The sequence below is a fragment of the Phoxinus phoxinus genome (genome assembly GCF_949152265.1).
Source record: "Phoxinus phoxinus genome assembly, chromosome: 3".
NCBI classification, from domain to species: Eukaryota; Metazoa; Chordata; class Actinopteri; order Cypriniformes; family Leuciscidae; genus Phoxinus; species Phoxinus phoxinus.
The window spans coordinates 1,922,728-1,943,197 of record NC_136878.1 but is presented as its reverse complement, the minus strand read 5'-3'; the positions used below and the strand labels follow the sequence as shown (position 1 = coordinate 1,943,197).

Below are 20,470 nucleotides of genomic sequence, written 5' to 3'. Positions count from 1 at the left end.
AATGTGTGAAGAGTTTTGGAAATGGAACAACAGATTATATGTTAGCAATGAAAATAAAAAATAAAAAAATACTGCCATTCCAAGCCAAGAAGGTTGAACTTTGTCGCCCTCTTGTGGACATCAAATGCTTTGTATCATTTCATCTTCACGTTTTGTCCTTTATATAGGCCTACATTATATATAATATATCATCCCAGCATCATTTATCTACTGCACATGTTGGTATGTTGTGCTGAGAAGTCAAATTCAAGTTGTGGTTCCCTCTCTGATTCAGATCCAGATTCATAGCTTAAAAATGTTTTTTGAATGTTTTTATGCAATTTTCCTATGTTCGTATTATTATTAACATTTTTTTATGGATTTTTTTTTTGGTTTTTATTGCCCCACTGTATTTTTCTAGTATTTATTACTACTTTGCCTCTTTTTTCAAAACTTTACACACAAATCCAAGAATTACACACTCAAAATGCATTTCTTGCTAAATGAAGCACTGCATTCAAAATATCACAAACACATCTCAAAAGCAAACATTTGTCTTACGTTGCAAACACCTTTGCCATAATATTATATTTTGGATATATCATATACACACAGTTATACAATATTTTAATCAACAATCATAGTTATAATTCAGTCTGTGATATGGTTGATCAGCTGCATTAAATCAAACAGTGAGGACTTTGCTGCCTAGTTTCAGAACGCTGCGCACCTCTGATATTTATCATTCATTATTTGTGCATTTGTATGGCCTGACGAATCTGCTCCACCAGATTGTCTCTGTTGTTTGTGATGTTTTTTCCAGCGACCTCCATCAGTTTTGTGATCATCTCAGCGCTGTAAGAACCTTGATAGGTCTTATATTTTTTCCTCCACTTCTCAATATCATCTGAAGAAACATTAACACACTTAAATCAGAACACAGTTGATATGTCAGTTTTATTCAGGACATTAAAGATCATAACTTGCCTCCACAGTTGACCACATTAAAGAGAGGGATGTGTATCACGGTTGGGGTGTTTTGGCCTTTGAACACATAGAAGTCCTTCGGTTTCTTTACGTCCTCTTCAGGAATGTTGACCTCAGGGAAAGGGATCTTTAGTTTCTTGGACGTCTCAGCAGCTTTAGTCACTGTCTGTGGTAGAAAAGCATCACATTATTGTTTGATTAAAAGGGTTGGACAGACTGTTATTAATAAATATGGTTAGATAAAAACCCATGCACTTATTTTAAAATTTTAGGACAAATTTTAGGTTAGTGTGACCATGGTCTCTATGAATGTCATGAGGGGGGAAAGCAGCATTATGTCCCTTTTTACAAGATATAATATAAGTGTCAGGTGTCCCCAGAATGTGTCTGAGGTTTCAGCTCAAAATACCCCACAGATCATATGCTATACCATGTTGTAATATGCTGATTTTTGAGTGAAAGGAAAATATGCTGTTTTTGTGCATGTATCTTTAAATGCAAATGAGCTGCCCCGCCCCTTCCAGAATAGGGCGGAGCCTGTACAGCTCCTGCAAAAAAAATCTAAACATCTGTTTGGTTTTGTTTATATCTCTATCGCAGTCACGCTCACGCGACATTGCAGTTCTCGTGAGTATTAAACTAAGTTCTCTTTCATGTCTCATTGCGCTACTGTTCGGACGCTCTTGCTTACTGCTCCGCGCTTTGCTCTATCGCTTTTATATTTTATCTCCTTTTATCACCTAATTTTAACTTCAGCAAATCAGCACAGTGCTCAAACTTGGATTACTACAAAAAAGCAGAATTATTTTATTCGACCAGCCTCCCACTGAAAGCTTACTTTCCAGGGAAGAGAAAACAACTGCCTACATTCATAAGGATAAGAGAAAATGCCTCTTCTGGAATCTACTTGCTGCACTAACTGCCACAGACTTTTACAAAGGATTGCAGTTCTTGAAGAAAGTTACTTGCGGGACCACCAAACCAGACGTAACACACAACAGAGCTCCGTCATGGACGCCCTCAGCATACAGCTGGTGAGTCTCATGAATCTAGTGCTCCTCGACAGGCCATACTGAGTGTAGAGAAACAAGCCGATCGACTTACAAATCGATGGCACAATCAGGGAGTGAGACCCAAAGGCACTCGAGACATCAGATTGTCACGAGTATCACATATTGCCGCAGTAGCATCCTCTACCCCAGATACGGCTCTGACAAGGATTGCAAACACTGGTCTCCTACCACCGCCTATACATCTTGAGAACAGATTTGAAGTATTAAAGTAACACCAAGTAGCTTTTGCTCTCGGGGTCCCCCTACAGTGGTGAAACAGTATTGTCTTCTACTACTGTCGTAAAATCTGTCATGGTTACAGCAGGGGATACATGTGCATTTGTTGACAAGCCGATACCCCCGAACTCTGCAGAAGGAGTTTTCACGTCTTGGGTTCAGACTGCCTGTGTTGCGTGTGAAATGTCTTCATCCCAGGTACAGTGGAATATATTTCAGCATATCATGTGAATATAATTTCAGGGGTTTTATGTTTTTCAAACGCCAAAAGATCGCGTAGCTCACGTTTACAAGCCAGCGTCAAGAATGTGATCGAACACAGAGATGTCTTATCAATCACAAGTTCAGTATGGCGTACCACAAGGCTCAGTACTAGGACCGCTGCTGTTCACTCTGTACATGCTACCATTAGGAGATATCATTAGGAAACATGGAATTAGCTTTCACTGTTATGCTGACGATACTCAGCTGTATATTTCTTCAAAACCTAACGAAACCTACCAATTCACAAAATTAACGGAATGCATAGCTGATATAAAAAATTGGATGACTAGTAATTTCCTACTACTAAATTCTGAAAAAACGGAGATTCTAATTATTGGACAGAAAACTTCCACACGTAATAACCTAGAGTACTGTCTAACACTTGATGGCTGCTCTGTTAAGTCTTCGTCGTCAGTTAGGAACATGGGTGTGATCTTTGATACCAATCTTTCATTTGAAAGTCACGTGTCTAGTATCTGTAAAACCGCATTTTTCCATCTTAAAAATATATCTAAATTACGCCATATGCTCTCATTGACAAATGCGGAACAATTAGTTCATGTGTTTATGACCTCAAGGCTAGATTATTGTAATGCTCTACTGGGTGGTTGCCCTGCACGCTTAATAAACAAACTACAGCTGGTCCAAAACGCAGCAGCTCGAGTTTTTACCAGAACCAGGAAGTATGACCATATTAGCCCCGTTCTGTCAACACTGCATTGGCTGCCTATTAAACATCGTATAAATTTTAAAATATCGCTGATTACTTACAAAGCACTAAATGGTTTAGCTCCGCAGTACTTGAGCGAGCTCTTAACGCATTATAGTCCTTCACGTCTATTGCGATCTCAAAATTCCGGCCAGTTGATAATACCTAGAATATCAAAATCGACTTCTGGCGGTAGATCCTTTTCCTATTTAGCACCAAACCTTTAGAACAATCTTCCTAACATTGTCCGGGAAGCAGACACACTCTGTCAGTTCAAAGCTAGAGACACATCTCTTTGACCTAGCATTCAATTAATGCATTATAGACTTCTATAACTCAATGTTAGGCTGCATAGATTAGGTCAGCCGGAACTGGGAACACTTCCCTTAAATCCTGATGTACTCGTTACATCATAAGAAGAATGGCATCTACGCTAATTTTAGTGTCTTTGTTTATCCCAAAGGTTTTGTGGAAATTTCGCGTATCTCCCCCGTAGTGATAAAATAAAATTCTGTATCAAATTTATAGGCAGGACAAGTAGTTTGTATAGGCTTGGTTTGTAGAGAATTACAAACATGCGCACATATATTCAAACGCACATAACTATAGAATTAATTCTTGATGCGCACGTGAACTACAACGGTGTCGTCTTAGCGGCCCCTAATTTAATAACAAATGATCCTTTCGACGGAAAATAACATTATTCAAGAACCGCTATACAGCCAAAACAATCTGTTACCTTAAATTATACGTTTATCTCTGTAAAGCAGCTTTGAAACAATCTACATTGTTAAAAGCGCTGTATAAATGAAGATGACTTGACTTGACAGAATCAGCCAGTAGCTAACACTGATGCTAACTGGCGCTCAAGGTCGAGCAGACAGTGGCACTCAGCTCAGAGCGCAGCCGAGCCCAGGACTCTGATAGTGGGTGACTCCATAGTCAGAAACATTAGTAGCAGGGACACAACTACGTGCTGCCTTCCACAAGCAACAACTTCTGATGTAAACAGGGAACTTGAGAACATTCTGATGAAACATAAGACTGCAAATCGAATCGAGCAGTCAGAACTCCTTAAGAAGGATTTCAATTAACTTTTTGAAACGCTTAAAAGACTGAAAGTTTAAACATTCATCAGTGGACCACTCCCAGCAAGAGGAACAAACAGGTTTTCACGGTTGCTTGGGTTTAATACATGGCTGCAAAAAACCTGCAATATAAACGGAGTGAACTTCATTGACAACTTCTTCTTTTCTGGAGTCAGAGGCAACTGTTCCAACAGGACGGCCACCACCCAAACAAACTTGGTTCAAGAGTGCTAAAGGACTATATCTACTTCTCCCTCAATCATCCTTCTACAGTGTGTACCAATCCACTCAACCTGAATGGCACACACGCACCTGGATACAGTATGAATGACCACAGGACTTCACTCCAGCACCTGAATGGACATGCGGTTGACACGTCACACAAGGACAATGATAACACCACTCAGCCACAACAACCTCTGCTCACGGACATTGACTCCCTGTTCCAATGCATTGATGAAGTAAACAGTTGGATGTGCCAAAAATTTCTTCAGTTAAACAAAGACAAAACTGAAGTCATTGCGTTTGGAAACAAAGATGAAGTTCTCAAGGTGAACGCATACCTTCACTCTAGAGGTCAAACAACTAAACATCAAGTCAGGAATCTTGGTGTGTCTCTAGAGTCAGACCTTAGCTTCAGTAGTCATGTCAAAGCAATAACAAAATCAGCATTCTATCATCTGAAAAATATTGCAAGAATTAGATGCTTTGTTTTCAGTCAAGACTTAGAAAAACTTGTGCATGCTTTCATCACCAGCAGGGTGGATTATTGTAATGGACTCCTCACTGGCCTTCCCAAAAAGACCATAAGACAGTTGCAGCTCGTACAGAACCAGAACATATGAACACATCACACCAGTCCTCAGGTCTTTACACTGGCTCCCGATTGATTTTAAAGTATTATTACTGGTATATAAATCATCTAATGGCCTAGGACCTCAATACATTGCAGATATGCTCACTGAATATAAACCCAACAGATCTCTCAGATCATTAGGATCACATCAACTAGAAATACCAAGGGTTCACTCAAAGCAAGGAGAGTCTGCTTTTAGCTATTATGCTGGAACCAAAACCAGCTTCCAGAAGAGATCAGGTGTGCTCCTACAGTAGCCACATTCAAATCCAGACTCAAAACACTTCTGTTTAGCTTTGCATTTACTGAATTTTATTTTTTATTCTAAACTGTTTTAATTATTCTTATTTCTTTTGATTATTTTAATTTCTTCTATGTAAATCACTTTGAATTACCATTGTGTATGAAATGTGCTATAAACTTGCCTTGCCTTAAACTGTCAAATATACACAAGGTTATGTCAAAATCACACAGAGTTCACAAACACCAGCTGGTTATATTCGTGAACGTAAACAGTAAACAGCAGGGAAAGAAACCACATGGGTATATTAGAGCTCTGTATTAAAGTGACAGCAGTGTAATATACAGTACCTACAGCGATATATGCTATTATGAATCAAACAACAAAAGAAAAACAGAAAATCCCTCACTGCTCTTGACTGAATAACTTTAGTAGCTTTAATAAGAATATGTTTCTTACTTGAATACTGCTGATAAATGCTCTGGTGAGGAGATGAATATGGCGGACTGTGTACAGATCACTGAGGGCGGGTCTATGCTAATAGGGCGGAGTCAGTCAGCTGCTGTGGACGGGGCCTATGGCTCACTGAGGGCGGGGTCTATGCTAATAGGGTTGAGTCCGTCACCCGTCGTGGGCGGGGCCTAAGAATATGTGACGTCACTTTGCATAGAAACTGCAAACTGCTTAAGACACTGCTTAAATTATGATTTTTCCTTTAAATGAACTATGAGTGAATTCTCTGTGCGTATAATACCTTGAAAGGTTCAGTTTCACTGAAATCCAGTGAAATGATGAGGTCGATGTTTCTCTCTTCTCTCAGCACTGAAAAGTAGGGTGAGTTGATAAGCAGTCCAGCGTCTATATAGTCTCTCGTCTCACTTTTCAGAAGAGCTGCGGGCACTGCTTCATCTGAGAGATCACAGCATTATTATATTATTCACAATTAATTTCCAGTTAACATCTGTCTCTGAGTTTCTGTTTTAACCTTTCATGTTGTGAAGAAAGTCATATTTCCTGCCCCAGATCCACTGTTTCATGCATCCAAAAATACTCGCCCAAAGATCTGTAAAACAAATACAGTGGTTCTTAAATTCAGTAAATATTCTAATGTTGTTTTAAATTCTGTGTACGGTTTTAGTTGACTATTATGGTTCTTTAGAGAAAGTTTTTGATGCTTCATTATAGTTTTTTTTTTTTTTTTTAGCTTTAAAGTACATCATTGGAAGTCCAAAGGTTCTTCTGTGGCATCAGTCCGGTTCCCTTTCGTCCTGGGAACTCCGACGTGTCGTCGGGGGAGTTCCCTGACGAATTGGGATCACGCTAGGGAGCCAATTGCCTTCGAGAGAATTAAAAACGAGCCAATGGACAAGATTTGCATTCCGCGACCCACCTACCAGCGCGGGTATAAAAGGCGGAAGTAAACATTGCATCAGTGCTTTTAGCTTCGGAGCCATCCAGTGTGTCTCTCTGTGAGCTGCTGTTCTTTGCCTCTGGTTAAAATAAATAATCAACGAGTCCTCTTTCTGGAAAGAAGATCCTCTGGTGCTGGTGTGACGGCGCTTCAGCGACCATCGCTTCACGCTGCTGGCTGACATTTCGTCCTCTTTAAAAAAAAAAAAAGGGCCGTTGTCACGGCTGGTAGTGGGTGAGTGCAACACACTGGCTTGCAGTTTCCCCGTTGTGTCTGCCGCGGTGGTTGCTGTGTGCCTCGGCACATGAACGGAGGGCGTTTTTTCCTTTTCTAAAAGAGCATCACGGGTGTTTCGCATCCTTTTCAGGATGTCATCTCAACTGTGCGTTTCTGGATGCGGTCGACTTCTCCCTCAGGAAGATGGTCATAAACACTGCCTTTCGTGTATGGGCTTAAGGCACGCTGAGAAAGCATTTGTGAACGAGTCATGTTCTCATTGTGGGAACATGACTCTGGCGATGCTGCATTCTAGACTAAGATCCCTGAAATATGGGGGAGTCCCTTCAGCGATTCCCCGATCTAGTTCGTCTGCCGGTTCAGTTCGGCAGGCGGCTACTTCCATGAATCCTGTTGGTGACCGGATGAGGATCACAGTGCAGAACGTCCCGTCTGGTGAAAGATCCTCACGGGCTTCTCACTCCTCTAGTAGCTCGTTGCCATTGGCTGTTCCGGTGGAGCTGGCGGAGCCGCTGTCTCCCTCGGGGAGCTGCCTGAGGACCAGATGTCGATCGCGGCATCGGAGGGAGAGCGGTCATCTTCCGATGATGACTCAAGCGGGACTACCCCCTTCGCGTGTGGTGGCTTCGGCTGAGCCGGATCCGGAGATGGCTGCTATGCTCGAACGGGCGGCCGCGAGTGTCAGGCTCGCGTGGAACCCTCCACCGGGTCCCAAACCTTCGCGGCTGGATGATTGGTCTCTTGGAGCGGGCCGTGTTGTTGCCCCACAGACCTCCGGTACCATTCTTCCCGGAAGTGTTGAGGAAGTCTTGGCTGGACCCTCTGGCGACCAGACGAAGACAACCTCGCCCCTCCTCCCTCACCACTCTCGATGGCGGAGCGGCGCACGGGTACGAGAGAATCCCCCCAGTGGAGCGGTCTGTCGCAATGCAGCTGTGTCCGAAGACCGCTTCCTCCTGGCGGTGTGCCCCTTCACTCCCCTCCCGTGCCTGTAGGTTTACATGGCGTGTGGAGATGCCGCTTCCGCCCTGCATGCTATGGCGTTGCTGCAGGTCCACCAGGCCAAGGCACTCCATGACATGCAGGGGGGTGGTCCCGACCCAGGATTGCTGCAGGAGCTGCAAGCGGCGACGGACTTCGTCCTCCGGGCGCCCTCCCGCGTCCGCCCCTCCTCCCAGGCAGCAGTCTAACCCTGGGGGGCGGAAGTCTGGCCATAAGAAGGCTGCCCAGCCCGCTCAGACCCAGCTCGCGGATAGCAGTGACGCAGCCTCACCTGCAACGTCACTCCGGTCTGCAGTTTGGCTCGGAGGCGCAGAGACTAGGACTCGAGGAGTCAGGGCCTCGATCCTCGTCTCTCCCCCTCCCTTCGCCACGGGGAAGCCCGCAGCAGAAGACCCACAGGCCCTCTCTGCCGTCTGCCCCTCGGTGGAAGCAGGTTGGTGTCAAGTTCCATACCCAGACAGGTTCCCTGCCTGCCTCCTCACTGCCCCTCCGCGGGTACGCCGGCGGTTCGGGTGGGCTCGTTGGGATGGTCTCTAGAAGCCTGGTTAGGGCTTCCGGGTCTGTCCCGATGGCTCATCCGCACCGTCCGGTTCGGCTATGCCGAAGGGGACCCATGTTGGGGCACGCTTCCCTCCCCCCCTCAGCGGGTCTTGCGGAACAGCAGTGTGATTCCTAGCTAGTTCCCACAACTTATCCAAGAAACTGCTGCAGGGTAGCTTAGCTAGGCGCTGGAAGTGGCCAGCATCATGGCGTTTTATTAGGAATCCCAATTCGTCAGGGAACTCCCCAGACGACACGTCGGAGTTCTCAGGACGAAATGGAACGTCTCGGTTACGTATGTAACCCACGTTCCCTGAGTACAGGGAACGGAGATGTGTCGTCCCTTCGCCATGTTGCTGTCCCTTCGTGGGGGACTGGACACTGTTCGGCTCCTCAGCTAAAAGCACTGATGCAATGTTTACTTCCGCCTTTTATACCCGCGCTGGTAGGTGGGTCGCGGAATGCAAATCTTGCATGCCAATGTCCATTGGCTCGTTTTTAATTCTCTAGAAGGCAATTGGCTCCCTAGCGTGATCCCAATTTGTCAGGGAACTCCCCCCGACGACACGTCTCTGTTCCCTGTACTAAGAGAACGAGGGTTAAATACGTTACCGAGACGTTTTGTTGAAGCTAATTGGAAGCTTTATGGAATCAACACATTTCAGTTTATGTGGCTAGAAAATTAAAAATTCAGTACATTATACAAATCAACACATTGTACAGAAAGTTAAACCTACCAAAAGGCCATAAATGACTCAAACCATTAAACAAATCCACAGTGTATTGTTTCATATACTGTTTTGCAACTTCTTTATCAGTGAGATTCAGTTTTTTCTTTTGAAAACTCAGCTGATGTTTGCCTCCAGTGAGCTCTGTGAAAAGAGGAGAACATGATTGAGTTATTTTAATCTGATGCAGGTTTGTGTATCTTGTTGAGTTTTTGTTGGCCAAAATGTATGTATTACCGTTTCATCAATTAGTTTGTAGTTTGTTTTGCAGTTTAAATGTTGCTGAAAAGCCATTAAAGATACATTTTCTAGCACACTTTTGGAAAATCTTACCGTTCAGCTTAGTTCTGATGGATTTATCATGAGCAGACGGATCTTTGCCATTCAAAACCGAGAGATTCATGTCCACGAGATCCATGAGCACCTGGTGACATTCGTCTATGGGAGGGGGGTTTGAATCTTCTGAAAACACACATTGAACAGACATGCCCATGAACAAAATGTCTTGAATGCAAGTATTTCCATCCCCAAATCTTTGACATTCAGTTATCAGGTGATAATCATCATTATGGCTCACTTTTATTTTTCATCATTTAATGCACAATGAAGTGCCTTGAAACACTTGCGTGAAACTTCATTAGCCCCAATGGAAAGCATATTTACACTGTTTGAATCGTTCCCTATCCCCTGTATTGTGCACTATGTGCCATTCATCATATAGAAGATAGTAAATGTGTGAACAACAAGTGACCGATTTCAGCCGCAGTTTCAGCATCCGTTTATAATGTAGGGGGTGGAGCTTCAGATTCTAGAGAGCATTTGATTGGACAGAAAATCTGATGAAAAGCTGAAGTGCAGAGTGATGTCATCAAAATAATTTATCCTTATTGGCACCTTAAATGTGAATTCTGTCATTGTTTTGGAGCTTATAGATAACTGTAAGGCTAACATATTCATACTAAATGCAAAAAGACTTCAATTTTGATTTCATGGGGACTTTAAAGAGTTTACAATTTTACTCCGCAAGCATTCATGAACAGATCATTAGACACAAAATAAAGATCAACTTATCAATAAATACAAGCTGTAACGCCTTACCTTTCCCCAGTTCCTCAACCATCTCCATTTCAATTAGTGGTACATGTTTTAAGAACTCTGTGGAGGGAAAATCAAATGGATTTAAAGTTTAATTGATGACTGTCAGCTTTTTAAACAGAACTGAATCTTCAGAACAAATGAAGTTGCACCTTTTATTTTTTCCAAGAGTAATTTCTTTTCCTCGTCTTCATTAGCTGAAGTGCTGCCGCACAGAGCTGCGGAAAACAAATTTAAGTGTAAGTGCTTACAATAAACAAAAATTTATAAATAAAAAAAAATGTAATTAAAAATGTGTAATACAACCACCAGCTGGAGTGCCTATGATCTCCACTAGAGGACTCCCTGCTTTCCCATCATGAATTTCAATTCCCATAACCCATTGCTGAGACTCATTATTGTTTGATCATAACTTCCACCTGTGTCTCATTATCTGGTTAAAGTCCCTGTAAAGACAATTCTGAAAAAAAATTCTAAACACATTATAAATGTTAGAAATGTATTGCTAAAACATATTACAAAGACTGTGAACTGCGAAGTACTGAATTGTGGAGTTAGACCGTTAAACAGTTTTTCACCATTCCTATTTTCCGGATTTTTTGGGCGGGGCTAAAACGGGGGCTCGATGACGTACTGGAGCCCCTGAGCTCCTGGACACGCCCCTACTTGATGACGCACTGGAGCCCCTGAGGCTGGCCGCTCACTAACAATATAAACAGAGCCCAATCGCATCAGTTTGGCGCTCAATCGCGAGTTACTGTCAGTACTATTATTACTACAGCCTACAGTTTGCTAGTTAGCTATGCCTTCGTCACGGAAATGCGTACTACCTGGATGCAATCATGTACGAAACAGATCGGTGTCCTTATTCAAATTTCCTAAAAACGATCACATCAAGAAGAGGTGGATTAATTTTGTGAAGAGCCACCTTGATGGAGAGCTGAGGAGGATCACCACCAAAACCCGCCTCTGTAGTGATCCTTTTACACGGGATAGTTTTATAAACTTTCGTCGGAGACAACTGGGACGCTCTGATAATCCGCTGTTACTGGTGAATGTGGCCGAACCGACTATCTCCCGCCTCGGCCGTCATCCTCCCGTCGCGCCGACACCTGGTGCCATCCTCGGCAGTGCGTGCCCACCAATGAGGGTATGGCTGCCTTGTGTGCTTATGTTATAATTATAGTAGGTAGTCCACAGTAAGTACTAAATTCTGCAACCCTCTAACGTGATTTTTTTTGTTAATTTATATGATCAATATGATTCCTTAGCCAAGTAATTTAAACTATTATCTGTTCACAAAGCAGTCCCTTAGTTCCGACCACAAAAGAGACCGAGTCTTTCATGCATAAAGTCACTCGAGAAGTTGGATGTCAGTCAGACAGGTTTCAGCGCAGCCGGCGGACACGCCCCCAGCGGACACGCCCCCAGCGTTTGAGAGCAGAGACCACTGCTCATTTTTTCAAGATTTTGATAGCTTATTTTATGTACTTGCCGGCTTTTTTTATCATTCAAATTTGGCTGGGTGGCTAATAACACATTTTTCTGTGATATGACAAACTCAGAACACATGCTTAATTTTGACTTTACAGGGACTTTAAACTCTGCCTATAAGCCCTGTATTTTCACACACTGTAGGTGCCAGGTTTGGGTTGATGTCTTTTATTTTGAAATTTGTTTTGGTTTACGTCACTTGTTACAGGTGCATATATCACCTGTTAGTTTGTCGGTGGTGGGCATGTAGGAAGGGGGTGAGTAGCTGGGACGCTCACTTTCTGTTGAACGTTTTCGTTTTCGTTTTCATTTAATTTAGTTTTATTTTATTTCATTTGTTTTGCTTACTTTACCGTCATCATTCATCATCTGTTCACTTCAATGTTACAATAAATCACCTGGACTGCAATGGAAACGCGTCATCTTTTACTCCCTCTACTCAGCCTCTTAGCGGTTACTGGCTGCCGCTATATTTAGTCAACAGAAATGGCTCGCTGTTGGATTTGATTACGTGGATTGGAAAGGATTTCTTCGCACACCGCATGTGAAACGCCGACGCACACTTTGAAGTGAGATCGCGCTTCTGTATCCTGACGGCAGAAGAGGTATGTGCGCGGTTCTGCTATGTTTGGCTGCAGCATTGCTGTTTATTTGAATGAGAAGACGCTATGGTCGCGGGCCGTGCAGTGTTTGTGTGCCGCTAATTGGATGGAATGCGTTTGTGGAATGAAGTCGAGTTTACTATGCACTCGTAATCGCGCTGTGGTGCTGCGCCCATTCATGAAGTTGTTGGCTTGATCTGCGCGTTGAATTACGGCGCTGTTTGGATTACTGGGATTGCGTGGTGTGTGAAATGGACGCAGATGAGTCTGCGCACGCTGCTGTGAGCAGCAAAAGAGAGCCTAAGCTTACGGCAAAGGCATTGGCGCTTAAAATTGAGGCATTGCAAAAGGATCGCAAGGCTAAGGTGAATCAAATGAAGAGCTTGATTGTATCACTGAAAGATCTCATGGAATGTGATGAAAATGCTTTGCAAGTGTCTTCAATGGTGGAATCTTTAAAATGTTTGAAAGATGATGCATTTGTGTTGCACAAAGAAGTACTTCCTTTTCTTCCTCCTGATGAACAAAACAAACAAAATGAGTGGTTTGATGCTGTTTCTAAGCACAATGATGGATTTGTGGAAGATGTTGAACGATGGTTGAATGAAGCTAGGAATCTGAGGCAACATGCAATAAGTGAACCAAATTCTACTCAATGTGATGCAAACCTTTGCCCGTCACTTTCTGTCATTCATGATTCAAGAGCAATGGATAATTTTGCTAAACCTCAACTGAGTGATGATTCTAATATTCCATCTTCTGCTGAACCAGTTTCATCATCTCATAATGTGCATGTTCCAAGTGAATATCCGAACGGTGATCTAGACGATGGTGATGTGCAGAATCAAATACAACCAACTGATAGTGTCTCTAACGTGAGCAGAAAAACGACAACAACTCAAGGATCTCGAACCAGTCGATCTTCCATTGTATCTGCTCATCTTAAAGTTAAGGCCGAAATGGCAGCCTTGTTGGCACATCAAAAAATGCTGTCACGGAAACATGTATTGGATAAGGAAGAGGAGGATTTGAAGAGGAGAAAAGAACAAATGGAACTGGACACTAAAATTGCTGTATCCATGGCCAAGATGAAAGTGTATAGCGACGTGAGATCAGAAAAAAGTGATTGTACAAATTCTTCTGATGCCAGTGCGTTAAGGGCAAGAAATACTGGAACCAGTTCTCTTAACCCAAATGTGGATCCATTTTTACCTTCAAGTTCACATTCAATGCCACTACAGCCACCTGTATCTTATACACCAGCTCAAGCAGCACCAGAGAATCCTATGCGTTTTCCAATTCCGTCAGCTCGACAACAGCAACAGATTGTAAATTCTAACACAAGGTTGACACATTCTACATTACCCAGTATCAGTCATGATGGTGGACATGGACATAGACCTGGAATGCAGGGTGCACATGGATCAAGATTACAGGATGGTTTGGAAGGAGGAAGTATCCTTAAGCTTATTGACAAACAAAATGAAATTGCTGCCTTATTAGTTCAGCAACACAACTTATCTTCACTTCCACCAAGGGAGGTCCCATTCTTTGATGGAGATCCATTGCGTTATCACGACTTTATGCGAACATTCGAAGAGGTGGTGGAAAAGAAAGCAAGTGGCCATGCAGATTGCTTGCATTTCTTGGAGCAGTACACTCGAGGGCAACCTAAGGATCTAGTTCGAAGCTGTCAACTGATGATTCCTTCACAAGGGTATATAAAGGCTAAGGCTTTGCTCAAGGAGCATTTTGGCAATGAGGTACGTATAGCCTCAGCTTACATGAAAAGAGCGCTCTCATGGCAAGCGATAAGACCTGAGGATGCAAAGGCTCTGCAGGACTACAGCTTATTTCTCAGGAGTTGTTGCAATGCTATGCAAAATATTTGTTACATGAATGAGTTGAATCTTGCCTCTAATATGAAAATTGTTCTTGCAAAACTTCCTTATAAGCTCAGAGAAAGATGGAGAATGGTGGCATATGATTTGCAGGAAAGACGTAACCATCCAGCTTGCTTTTCTGATATTGTGGACTTCATAGAAAGACAGGTGAAAATCGTCACCGATCCGGTGTTTGGAAACATTCAAGATGCCCTGCCTATTGGAGGTAGAAACCTGAATACCAAATCGCCTCAAAAACCTAGAAGTAGTTTTGCCACCACAGTCAACGCAACTGGTGCAAAGGAGTGTGTTGGGAAGGCTAAAACCTGTCTCTTCTGTGATGGAGCGCATGCATTGGACTTCTGTAAAAGGCTTGTTGAAAGATCTCATGCAGAAAAGATGAATTTCCTGACGCAAAAGAGGATTTGTTTCGGTTGCTTATGTATAGGACATTTCAGCCGTGATTGTAAAGAGAGAAGTATATGCAGAATATGTCATCTCAAACACCCAAGTCTTCTTCATATTTTTCCATCAGAAAGAAGGGCCATTCAGTATAAAGATGAGCCAAAGTCAACCGTGGGAAGTGGTTTAGTGTCGCTCCAGTCCAGTGCTCTTACTGGGGCTGGTAAAGAAAATTGTGCATTGTCTATCGTTCCTGTATGTGTGAAATCAAAGAAAGGAAGTAAAGTTGTGAACACCTATGCTTTTCTGGACTCTGGGAGCTCTGCATCTTTCTGCACAGAGAGTTTGATGTCCAAGCTCAATCTCTCAGCAAAGAAAGTTAACATTCTAATGAGAACCATGAGTCAGGACAAATCCGTTTGCTGTTATCTTCTGAAGGATCTGGAAGTGTCAGGATTGAATCAAGAGCATTACTGTGCTTTGCCAGAGATATACACGCAGAAGACCATGCCTGTAAGTAAGACCAACATCGCCACACAAAATGATCTTGCTTGTTGGCCTCATTTAAGTAATTTATGCTTGCCTTCAATTGATGCTGATGTGGAGTTGTTGATTGGTGCAAATGTGCCAGAGGCTTTGGAGCCATGGCAGATTATTCGCTGTCAAGACAGTGGACCATATGCCATTAAGACCATGTTTGGTTGGGCAGTTAATGGACCAATCAAGCGACAGGAAGAGTATGCTGTTAAGGAAGATTCTCACGTGACTGTCAATAGGATCACAGTTATGAAACTGGATGAGTTATGGGAGCAACAGTTCAAGGGTGACTTTCCTGAATGTGCTCAGGAAGAACAGCAAGGATTGTCAATGGAAGATCATCAATTCATGGATTTTGTTTCTCAGTCAGCAAGACTGACCAATCGGCATTATTACATTGGTCTTCCACTTAAAAACAAAAAGGTAGTCATGCCCAAGAATAGAGCAATCGTGGAACAACGTGCTCTGAATCTTCGAAGAAGGCTTCAAAGAAACGCTTCTTTTCATACTGACTATACTACCTTTATGGAGAGTGTCATCGCTAAAGGCCATGCTGAAAAGGTTCCCACAGCTGAACTGGAACGACTTGATGGACGCTTATGGTACATACCTCACCATGGTGTGTACCATCCTAAAAAGCAAAAGATCAGAGTGGTATTTGATTGCGGAGCATCATATCAAGGAACATCATTGAATGATCATCTTTTGCAAGGTCCAGATTTAACAAGTTCGCTGGTGAGTGTTCTTGTGCGTTTCAGAATGGAGTACGTTGCCATGATGGCTGACATAGAAACGATGTTTCATCAGGTTAAGGTAAATCCTTATGATTGTGATCTCTTGAGGTTTCTTTGGTGGCCTGGAGGAAACATTGATGCCAATCTGGAAGAATACAGAATGGTTGTGCATTTATTTGGAGCAACTTCATCTCCAAGTTGCTCTAGCTATGCATTGAGAAAGTGTGCAGAGGACCATAAGGATCTGTATGATGCCAAGACCGTGGACATTGTCTTTAATAACTTCTATGTAGACGACTGTCTTGTCTCTGTGCCTACAGATTCAGAAGCTGTTCTATTGTACCAGAAGCTCACAGAAATGTGCGCTAAAGGTGGATTCCGATTAACCAAATGGATAAGTAACAGCCGCACTGTGTTAAATGCCATCCCTGAAGAAGACAGAGACAAGAAAGTTAAGAACTTGGATTTGGAACATGACACGCTACCTCTGGAAAGAGCATTAGGTGTGCAGTGGTGTGCTGAGTCTGATGTCTTCAAGTTCAAGGTGACCATCAAGGAGAGACCTCTTACTCGAAGAGGAATTCTTTCTATCATTAGTTCCATCTACGACCCTCTTGGCTTTCTGTCTCCTGTGATTCTACGAGCCAAAATGATACTTCAAGATCTGTGTCATGAAAAAATTGGATGGGACAGCACTATTCCAACAGTGTACATTCAGCGATGGACGAGTTGGTTGGAGAAACTTCATGAATTGGAGAAATTTGAGGTCCGCAGGTGTTTAAAGCCGGAAAAGTTTGGAGAAGTTATATCTGCCCAATTGCATCACTTTTCGGACGCCAGTGAGAAGGGTTATGGCATGGTGTCGTATTTACTACTTCATAATAATCAACAATGTGCCCATTCCTTTCTTTTAATGAGTAAAGCAAGAGTGACACCTTTACGACCTATCACTATCCCTCGTCTGGAGCTCACAGCGGCCACACTTGCTGGTCGCATGGACAAGTTGTGGAAGAGAGAGCTGAAGATGAAACTTCAGGATTCGGTGTTTTGGACCGACAGCACCTCTGTCCTCAAGTACATCCAAAATGAGACTTCTAGATTCAAATGCTTTGTAGCCAATCGAGTTGCTGAAATTCGAAGTGTTTCTGAGATCAGACAATGGAGGTATGTGAATTCTTCCAGTAATCCAGCTGACCTAGCATCCAGAGGTCTAAAGGTTGATTCATTCTTAAAGAACCAGATATGGATTTCTGGTCCTCCATTTCTTGTTCAACCACAAGAGTTGTGGCCTGTGGATCCTACTGATGTAGGTGTGATGTCGTCTTGTGACCCAGAAGTAAAAAAGAGTGTTCTGGTGAATACTGTGCAAGTTCATCAAGAGTATGATTTTATGCCATACTTTAAATGCTACTCTTCATGGATGCAATTAAAAAAGGGCGTAGCTTGGATCCTTCGACTCAGGAACATACTAATTGATCTCAGCAAGGAAAGGAAAAGGTTGATGACTACTTACTCTGATATGGACAAGTTGCAACGAGAGATTGTTGTTAAGAAAGAGATACAAAAGTTTAAATCCCATGCGTCTGCAAAATTGTTGTCTACTGATGAGCTGGAAAGAGCTGAATTGGAGATTATCCGTCTTTGCCAAAAGAAGAGATATTCTGAGGAACTGGCTAGTCTACGGAAAGATGGATTGGTGAAACGAAATAGTGAACTCTATAGACTTAACCCTGTGCTTCACTCAGATGTCATCAGAGTTGGTGGGCGTCTGGACAAGGCTATGATGCCTGAAGAGGTTAAGCATCCGGTAATACTGGCCAAGGATCTACACATTTCAGATTTGATTTTGCAGCAAATTCATCATGACATTGGACACTGTGGGCGTAATTATATGCTGGCTAATTTGCGGCAGAGATATTGGATCCCTGGTGCTAGCACGGCTATAAGGAGAATTTTGTCCAAGTGTGTAGTCTGCAGACGTCTTCATGGAATCCCGGGTCATCAGCAGATGGCAGATTTGCCACAAGATAGGGTTACACCTGACAAACCGCCATTCACGCATGTTGGACTGGACTGCTTCGGTCCCTTTGAAGTCAAACGGGGAAGGAGTGTTGTAAAACGTTATGGAGTGATATTCACATGTTTGACTATAAGAGCGGTTCACCTTGAAATGGCAAATTCACTTGATACAGACTCTTTCATCCATTCCTTAAGAAGGTTTATTGCACGTCGAGGACAAGTTGTCGAAATCCGTTCAGACAATGGTACAAACTTTGTTGGTGCCCAACGTGAACTGCAGCAGGCTATGACAAACTGGAATCATAATCAGATCAACTCATTTCTGCTTCAAAAAGGGATTAAGTGGAACTTTAATCCCCCGGCTGGTTCGCACTTTGGAGGAATTTGGGAACGCCTTATAAGATCAGTAAGGAAGATTTTAAATTCTATCCTTAGAGGACAAAGTTTAGACGAGGAAGGTCTTTACACACTACTTTGTGAAGTTGAATCAATCCTTAATAATCGTCCAATATCAAGAGCATCTCTGGATGTTAATGATTTGGAAGCCCTTACTCCTAATCATCTTCTCCTCTTGAAAACACAGCCGTCTTTATCACCTGGACTGTTTAAAAGGGAGGATTTGTATTCTCGACGACGTTGGCGACAGGTCCAATACATGGCGGATCTATTTTGGAAGAGATGGATTGGGGAGTATCTACTTGCACTACAAGAACGCCAGAAGTGGCTGGTGAAGAAACGCAATTTTCAAGTGGGAGATATTGTGCTTGTAGTGGATGATACTGCTCCAAGGAGCTCATGGATAATGGGCAAGATTGTTCAGATCACACAGGATAAAAAGGGATTGACACGGCAAGTAAGAATCAAGACCAAGAGTTCCTGCTTGACCAGACCCATTACTAAAGTTTGCCTTCTTCTGGAAACGGAGGACTTTTAACTCTTCTATGACCGACTGACTGATTGACTGACTGACTTATGAGAGCTCTCAAATGACTTACTGTAGACTTTGACTAAAGACCGTTTGATGGACATGTTTTACTTCAGTTGATTACGGACACTGTTCACACATTGAAGAATTGGACATTTACACATTCACATGTGTATACATTGTTTATTTGTGAAATAAGATTTAGCGATTTCTATGTTTGTAGGTAAATATTCAGTGATGTATATTTTGTGTGATTGTGTTGTATTGTTATGATTATTACAGTCTTGGGGTGTAATAATCAGGGGCTGGAATGTAGGTGCCAGGTTTGGGTTGATGTCTTTTATTTTGAAATTTGTTTTGGTTTACGTCACTTGTTACAGGTGCATATATCACCTGTTAGTTTGTCGGTGGTGGGCATGTAGGAAGGGGGTGAGTAGCTGGGACGCTCACTTTCTGTTGAACGTTTTCGTTTTCGTTTTCATTTAATTTAGTTTTATTTTATTTCATTTGTTTTGCTTACTTTACCGTCATCATTCATCATCTGTTCACTTCAATGTTACAATAAATCACCTGGACTGCAATGGAAACGCGTCATCTTTTACTCCCTCTACTCAGCCTCTTAGCGGTTACTGGCTGCCGCTATACACACTCATTGCAAAGTCTTGTATGTGTTACACTGTATTTGTGTTATTTTGTCTCATTGTTTTGATCTTCTGCTTGTCTGGATTTTCCTATGTCATGGACTCTGTTGGATCTGGATTGTTGTGGTTTTGACCCTCGGGTTTACGATTGTGGATTGTGGAGCTGCGTTTGGATCATCACCCAATTGCATGTATGTAACACTGATGAATAAAATTGTCCTCTAAGTTCTTCATGTTAAAGTAGTGATGAACTGAGAAATCAAATTTTCCTTGAGCTTTTGACATTTAAGAGGTCATCATACTATAAGAATGTCCTGTAAATTTCAGAAACTGAAAACTTCCTTGTTAGTCCAATAAAAGCTTTTATTGACACCAGGCACAGCGAATGACAGGTTTTTCAAAGTGGGGATCTATGAAATCAAAGGGTATCAAACACCGCCTCCGCAGAAGAAGATTGACGCCTACTTTAACACTGCCTGTTTAGCCCCGCCTACCGATTCATGCATTACATGAAACTCATTATAATATGCAAAACTGTTATCCAATCATAGCAGGGGGCGTTTACTTCCAAGTCAATGTGGTACGCCCATAAAAATCGAGTGTTTCAGGAGCTAGGCTCAAAACCAGGGTAGAAAATAGCCTATTACTTATTCATTTTGATGTTTTAAATGTAAAAACCAAGCGAACATCATAAGTTGACCTCAGACAACAATATAAAAAAAAATTAAAAGCCAGTTCATGATCCTTTTGAGCAAAAATTATCTTTCCTTTAAATCACTGTGTAATGAAAAGGTTTATTTTGAGAAA

General features: G+C 42.5%; 1 protein-coding gene across 1 annotated transcript in view; it reads right to left on the bottom strand.

The window, feature by feature from the left end:
- Window positions 1-380: 380 nt before the first annotated feature.
- LOC306994767 (cytosolic phospholipase A2 gamma-like) overlaps window positions 381-20,470 on the bottom strand; it is a gene marked incomplete at its 5' end in the record, with an annotated part of 34,797 nt that continues 14,707 nt past the window's right edge. Inside the window, 8 exons of the mRNA XM_079605560.1 lie at window positions 381-886; window positions 967-1,132; window positions 6,168-6,322; window positions 6,399-6,476; window positions 9,341-9,475; window positions 9,665-9,793; window positions 10,430-10,486; window positions 10,579-10,644. Coding sequence (XP_079461686.1) covers window positions 729-886; window positions 967-1,132; window positions 6,168-6,322; window positions 6,399-6,476; window positions 9,341-9,475; window positions 9,665-9,793; window positions 10,430-10,486; window positions 10,579-10,644 — 944 coding nt within the window. The 3' untranslated portion in view covers window positions 381-728. The remainder of the gene's footprint in view (window positions 887-966; window positions 1,133-6,167; window positions 6,323-6,398; window positions 6,477-9,340; window positions 9,476-9,664; window positions 9,794-10,429; window positions 10,487-10,578; window positions 10,645-20,470) is intronic.